General features: G+C 49.0%; 1 protein-coding gene across 15 annotated transcripts in view; it reads right to left on the bottom strand.

Moving 5' to 3' along the window:
* INPP4A (inositol polyphosphate-4-phosphatase type I A) overlaps window positions 1-5,111 on the bottom strand; it is a 72,698-nt gene extending 67,587 nt beyond the window's left edge. For 6 of the 15 annotated variants that reach the window (XM_023761495.1, XM_023761497.1, XM_023761498.1 and 3 more), the window contains exons 1-3: window positions 3,888-3,960; window positions 2,800-3,007; window positions 2,129-2,173 (exon numbers count right to left, since the gene is read on the bottom strand). In XM_023761495.1, the coding sequence (XP_023617263.1) occupies window positions 2,129-2,173; window positions 2,800-2,905 (151 nt within the window). In that variant the 5' untranslated portion in view covers window positions 2,906-3,007; window positions 3,888-3,960. Of the gene's footprint in view, window positions 1-2,128; window positions 2,174-2,799; window positions 3,008-3,875; window positions 3,961-4,935 lie in introns of those variants that run through there. The other 9 variants (XM_023761485.1, XM_023761488.1, XM_023761494.1 and 6 more) reach the window with 6 other exon arrangements.
* Window positions 5,112-7,252: the final 2,141 nt, after the last annotated feature.

Raw genomic sequence — 7,252 nt, 5'->3', positions numbered from 1 at the left:
CCCCCCCCCCGGCACTGAAGGTGCTGCCCACTGCCTTCACGTTCCCGTGTGGCGGAGCATCTCCACACCCGCTTCATCCCTGGTCCGTGGATGTGACCTCCTCTGAGTTTCAGAGTCTTCACTGGATTACCTGTGCTGTGAAATTTCACCCCGATGGGTCTCAGGACAGGTGTGTTCAACATTCGGGGCCTGGTAGGCATTTTTAACCCAGACACACCTTCTTCGGTCCTGACAGACCCTGGTGCCACTGCCTGGTCATTTCCTCCCTCACATTCTTCTCTCTTTTCTCTACTAAGTTTCAGACCTCCCGAATCTGCTCTCTAATTTTCCATTTCAATTTTTCTCCTGTTTTCTATTTCGCTTTTAAAGTTTTACTTTCTGAGATAATTCCTTGAATATCTTCCATACTTTATTGAATTTTAAAATATTTTCTACCCTATTTTAAATTTCTAAAATTATCCATGTTTTCCAACTGTTCTCTTTCTCCTTAGAGCACCCTGTTTTTATTGGATGTATACACCATCTTCTCTTGAGGCTATAAATTATAATCTAAAATATATAATTTAGTATATAAAATACACATTAACTATATTCATGTAAATATAAAATTCATATACAACCCACGTGTCCGTCAGCAGAATAAACTATGGTTGGTGCACACAATGGAAGCCACTCAGCAAGGCAGGATGAGTTCTGGCCGCAGAACTGCACGTCCAGCGCGAGTCCAGAGCATTACCGAAGTGAGCACGGCGCACCCAGAGGCTGGGCACTGCATGGTTCTATCATGTGAAACTCTCGCGGCCTTGCTGCAGTGATGGAAACAGGCCGACAGCTGACTGGGAGTGAGGCTGAGGACATGAGAATCCTTTGGGGTGATGGCAAGGCTAGTGGTTACATACATAATCTGCTCATCAAAACTCACTGATGCTACACTTAAAATGGGTACATTTTACATACAAATTATACCTCAATGTTGACTTAAAACAAAATGAAAGAAGAGTCAAAGATGACCAGACTTTACGGAAGGCCCGCAACATGAAAGAAGAGATAGAACTTGGAAGAACAGAGAACTTGCAGAAAGTAGAAGACAAGGTCAAAGAAAGTACATGTCAAAGAAATGATATGCTGCACAGAGTCTGTTTCTGTTTCTATTCTCCCTGATGTTTGGGGTGACGTAGGACAAGGGTGGAAGCGTGCTCACACTCTGCGTGAAACTTGGACTGGCATCACAGTTTGTAAAGAGCAATAAAGTTCCAGGTTGGTGGGCAACCCGTACAAAGCTGTGCTCACTACCCACTGCAGACCAGGCATCTGGCAAGGGCTGGGGACCCTGAACTAGTTTAGGAGCATGAAACCTGAAATGAGGACGTTTTCAGAGTTTAAAATTTGGTGATAATGCACTTATATTTTTATGGGTTTAGCAACTTGTCAAAGCCCTTGTTTTGTTTTAACCACCATGAGCTTGTCTCTCAAATGGCAACACCTCATACGACTCATGAGGAAACCCATCCGGCAAGGTCAAGGGCAGGCTCAAGGCTGGGCACTGAGTTTACAGCACAGTCTGGATAAGATTCCAGGTCATCTGGTTCACAGCACCTCTTGGACACCTCTGCCAGGCCACCGGCCAATGCTGACCCCCGTCCAGGAGATGCGGGGAGGGGAGAGGACCACCAGAGCCCAGTGCCCCCAGAGGAGTTTCCCAGCTGACCCCGCCTTGCTCTCCTGCCACACTTCCCGATCCCAGGGCTGGCGCAGTCTCTCTGATGCTCCGAGAGGGAGAGCATGCAAGTGTCATCACCTCCGGTCACAGAGTAGGGAATGCGGACTAGGAAGCTAAACTCAACCACACAGGCCTGAGCTGTGGCTGACACCGCTAGCCCTAAACCCCGCTTTCTCACCCCTCCCGGTCTCGGCAGCTCAGGGTGGGCTCACCACTTCCAGCCCTGCAGGCATTCAGTCCCCAGGCCCCCCACCCACAGGAAGTCCACATCAGCCTCCGGGTTCATCTTCTCAGCAACACGTCAGCAGCAGAGACGGCAACAGCAAGTTCTCTAAGACTCGGGCCAGCAGTTGTGTTTTTGTTTTTGAGCAACATATATTGTTACCTAAAACAATGAAAGACACCCACCTAAGCTGAACTCTAAAATGGGTTCATCTGGATCTTGTAGATTTCCTGAATAAAAAAGAAATGCCAGACAAAAATCAGCCTTAATCAACTTTTCCCTGCTTTCAGATTTTATACAAAAAACACACAACCCCAACATACTTATCATCATTTCAGTGTTTGTAAATTGAACTGTCATGCCGCACACCTTAAATGCATACAATGATGTGTGTCAATTATTTCTCAATAAAACTGGGGGGAGGGGGGACTCCAACATTCTACTTATTTTTATATCCAAAACTTATGTGAGGTGATTTCTTCATTTTATAAACTTTTTGTTTTGAGGTTTCTAGAAAGTCTCAGACTCCAAGACCAAATCCCTACCTTTCCAGGTCTGCATACCCACAACAGACAGGCCTTTCACTATGGCCTGGGCACTGGCCAGACAGGCCCCATGGACACTCCCACATCATCTCCTGGCTGGAAACCTGCAGCAGACTGGCTCCCTCGGAGGCAGTGTCAGGGAGAGTGCTGGCTTTCTCCTCCCTATCCTGACTCACCCAGAGGAGGCATCCTCCAGCCTGGGGCAGTCACAGGGGGCTCATACTGACTGTCCACCAGGTGCCCAAGGAGGCATGCATGGCCCTCCCAGAAATGCCATGTCGGAACCACTGGAGCCGCCCCAAGAGGCTCACCTGCCAGAGAGAGGCCAAGCATGTCAGCTGCCACATCAATGGTGGAAGCCCGCTGCAGTGCACGGGCCCTGGCGCCATGGCGAGGGCTGTGCTCTCTTGTTGTCATGATGTCATTGGTGATGATGTGTTTCCTGCTCCTGGGTCAGACCACGCCTGACTCCCTGGGAAGAGCTGTCAACCAGCCCTATCCCCTAAGGTGGCAGCAGTCCTGAGAAATGGGAACGAAGAATGGGAAGAAGCACAGATGGTGGCAGAAAGGCACTGTGAGATCACAGAGAGTGCGTGAGCTATGCGAGCAGGCACAGCAAGGCCAGGGTCCCAGCAGGTCAGGCCGGGGGAAGAAGAGTCTGATGGTCTAGGTCTCTTCAGTCACCACGTTCCCTACGCTCCCCAGCGCGCTCACACAATGCAGCAGGCCCGTGGGACCCATACAGAAATCGTGTTCTCTCTGACAAAGACATGCCACCTTAAATGATGTTTTACATACAATCGTAAAACATGGCTTTTGAGATTTTATTTGCTTTATTAAGCTTTCCCATTGGCAAGTCTCATAGAATTTCATAAAATTTAAAGCCAATTCGCTACAACCTCTGTTAGGATACAGATGCATGAAGGGGTTTGCCACCCTGGCTACAACAGCTCGGTGGGACATGGGACAGACAAAGGCTCATGCCCTCCAACCTTGCCCTCGTTCTTCCCAGAACTACAGAAACTACATGTGGGTCTCGGTCCTGCCTTTCTTTCCCACAAAACATATATGTGATCCTCTCGAGAGCCGAGTGCTGCGCTGGGGTGTGGCCATCTCTGAGAGCGGCCTCTGCTGGCTGAGTCAGACAGCCGCCACATGGGAAGCAGCAAGAAGTGAGTTTCACATTTTCCCAGCCCCATAGGCGGTCATTCCTGCTGTCTCTAGAAGGAACCACCCTTTAGAAGGTCAGGCAATGAGACTGAGCAGAAGGGCTGGTTTAAAACACCCCTCTCCAAGCCTGCGATTTCCAGACGCCCCATCTTCTCTCCGTGTGTCCGCACCTCTACCTGAAGGGCCCATGGTCCCACTCTTGAGGGGGTTCACTCACCCAGCAACTTACTGGACATGTTTGTTCTTGTTTCAGTAGTGACATGTGGCATTTCTTCATAGAAACATATCCAAATCCATCACCTAAAAATAGAAAGTTATACACTTAACAAGCTGGTCAACACGTAGGGAGTTCTTGTGAAAGAATCTATACTAATAAAAGGGTAATATGCTAATTAAACTGGACATTTTCCAGATGTCCTTCTTGACAAAGCCATGGTGGTGGGAGCCAAGGCAGAAGCAGTTAAGGGCGATCAGGCCAGCAGGGGAAGGCAGTTAGGGGGTGATCAGGCCGGCAGGGGAGGGAAGTTAGGGGGCGATCAGGCCGGCAGGCAGAGGCGATTAGGAGCCAGTGGTCCCGGATTGTGAGAGGGATGTCCGACTGCCTGTTTAGGCCCGAGATCCCCGGGATCGGGCCTAAACAGGCAGTCGGACATCTCCTGAGGGGTCCCGGATTGGAGAGGGTGCAGGCCTGCCTGAGGGACCCCTTCTCCCGTGCACAAATTTCGTGCACCAGGCCTCTAGTACATTATAATTCCAATACCTAGAAATATAGGAACGCCACAAGCTGTTTCATGTTCCTGTCTCCACACACCAATCTAACCTTCTGGCTCAAAAACAAAGGTTTTGCTCAAAGCCCAAACGAATGAGAACTAGACAGTACACACTCTGTTCCGCTCCAGGGGTGACCCAGGGGAATTTGGGGCAGCCCGAAAGAGCCACGTGAGCAGCTGGGGTGGATCAGGGAAAATGAGGAGGTGAGGATCTGAGTCCCAGTCCTCCCTCCCATAGGCCTCAGGTCCGAAGAGAGCTGCTGGGCCCCTCGGAGGCTCTGCATTTTGCTGTCTAAGATGAAGCTAGTTGTACCCATCTCACGGGGTGCAGTGAGAACCAGACCTTCCACAACGGGAGAGGGCTCTGCAAACTCCACTGGGCTCCCCAAACTCTGCTGGCCTCCCACAGTGAAGCAGGCAGGGGCCATTGTGAAACAGACCCTCGCCCCCCCCCCCGCCCCCGACTCTGACTCAGTCCTCGCACTGCTGGGGAGCTGTTGGGCGAACCTGGGGGCCCAGCGCATGAGCCATCTGAAAATGCCAGGGCCTGGGGTGCAGACCACTGGGAGAGCAGTGCTCTCGCCCTGGGCAAACTCAGTCCCTGGAGGCTGTGCTCCTGCCTCTCCCACTGGAACACCCAGGGACCTTCAGCCGGGCGCCTCAGCAGAGCAGCATGGCCTGGCTGGGGTCACAGTAGAAGTCACCAGGGGAAGATGCATCAGTTTGCTGAAATCGGAAGGCATACAAGTAAAAAATATGCAATAAAAATGGGAAAGTACTTATAGTATTAATATCTGTGAATTTGTAATTTACAAATTAATTTTAAAAACTCACTAAAAATCCAAGTAGCAAAAGGTAAGAATTCATAAAAGAGTAATACATGTGGTAAACATTTTGAACAGGGACCAGACTCATTCATAATAATAAAAGGAATGCTCCCCATACCTACATTCCCCTAAATTAGTCTGCCAAAAGCAGTTAGTTCTATTGAGAATATGCTTTGTGGGCGGACCTAGAGGAAATTCCATAGGACTGTCCTGTAGTGCTGATGACATGTTAGAATACTACAAGCATTTTGGAAAACAACTATTATTTATCAAAATTTGTCCACAACAAATTCTCGCCAATGATCCAGAGATGCTTACTGCAGTATGACTTACAATGACAAACTGAGACCAACCCAAGTGCCCACTGCAGGTGTCAGTGTCAACGCCTGTGAACACTGACATACGGCTGTTCGCGTGGTCATAATAAAGCCAACAACCACATGGACCGTTCTTCCACCTCATTAGCCACCAGGAAAGGCACGTCATGGGCATGAGATAGCGCATACCCACTAGAATAGCTGAAATGAAAAGACGGCAATACCAAGTGTTGGTGAGGATGAGGAGTGGTGGCCCTGATATACTGCTGGAGGAGTCAAGGGCACGGCCACTCTGGAAAATGCAGTATCTACTCAAACTGAACACTCATCCACCCTAGAATCTGGAATTGCTAACAGAAATGTATACTTATATTCCCCCCAAAAGAATGTGAAGAACATTTAGAGCAGTAACATTTATAACAGTCAAAAACCAGAAACAACCCAAATGCCCACCAATAGCAGATAAACATTACACAGGTGACTCCTAGAAATGATATCAAGGGGAGAGCCAGGCACACAGAGCGCATCTAGGCAACTGTGTTTCTGTGAGGTTTGGGCACAGCCCGATGAGCCCTTGGTGTTAGAGTCCAGATGGTGGTATTTCTGAGGGGTGAGTACTGATGGTGGGAGGAAGGGAGGGGTCCTACCTCAATAAAAAGTTTAATTTTTTTCAATGGCTGCAATGGAGACAACACAGTATGAAAGATGTTTACGTCAGTTCTGCATCATGTGGGTTTTCCACGCACTATTCCACCTGTGTTCTGGTTATAGCCCTTCCTTAAAAAAATGTGACACAAAGGCAAAGAGCCAGCAGGAGGCCACAGCACGATAGTGGCCATGTCTGGGGACATGATGGGGGCGGGGGGGAAGAAGGGGGGAAACGGCTTCCTTTCTTGGCTATCACCCCCTTCATCACTGAAATCTGCACCTCCTGCTGGTGGAGGCAGAGGTGGCACCTGGAGATGAATCAGCCAGGAAGGAGCTCTTCTCTCTTGAACCGCCCCCCCTCCCCCTGCTTATTCATGAAGATATAGCCACCTTCCCTTCAGTTGGGACAGCAGAGACTTGCCTCCTATCACAGGGCTGCATCTCACCTTGACATCTCAACCACCCAGGGAGGCTCCCATCCCCCTTCCCCTGCAGGGTCCCTGCCCACTCCACCCACCTGCCTTTCCCCTAGGACAGTGGTTCTCAACCTTCCTAGTGCCACGACCCTTTAATACAGTTCCTCATGTTGTGGTGACCCCCAATTTCATTGTTACAAATTGAACATAATTAAAGCATAGTGATTAATCACAAAAACAATATGTAATTATATATGTGTTTTCCAATGGTCTTAGGCGACCCCTGTGAAAGGATCGTTCGACCCCCAAAGGGGTCGCGACCCACAGGTTGAGAACCGCTGCCCTAGGAGGGAGTTTAGTATTATAGGCATTATGAGATTCTGGGGGTAGACATGCTTCAAGGGGAACATCTACAGACTAATTTTACAAACTTGATAGAGTTCACAGATCATAGAAGCTTTTAGGTCAAAAAGACCTCAGAAGGTACTTGGTGGTTACTTGGGGGCATTTAATTAGAATCTGCAATTTAAGTCATCAAGACCCAGAACAAAACGCTAATTTGCACAGCCAAACTCAATTCCCGTATTAGTCTCATTAATTTAAGGTGATTCACCAA

The sequence above is a fragment of the Myotis lucifugus genome, unplaced genomic scaffold, assembly GCF_000147115.1.
Source record: "Myotis lucifugus unplaced genomic scaffold, Myoluc2.0 scaffold_210, whole genome shotgun sequence".
Taxonomy (NCBI): Eukaryota; Metazoa; Chordata; class Mammalia; order Chiroptera; family Vespertilionidae; genus Myotis; species Myotis lucifugus.
The sequence above is the reverse complement of the archived record's forward strand: the minus strand, read 5'-3'. Positions and strand labels throughout refer to the sequence as shown.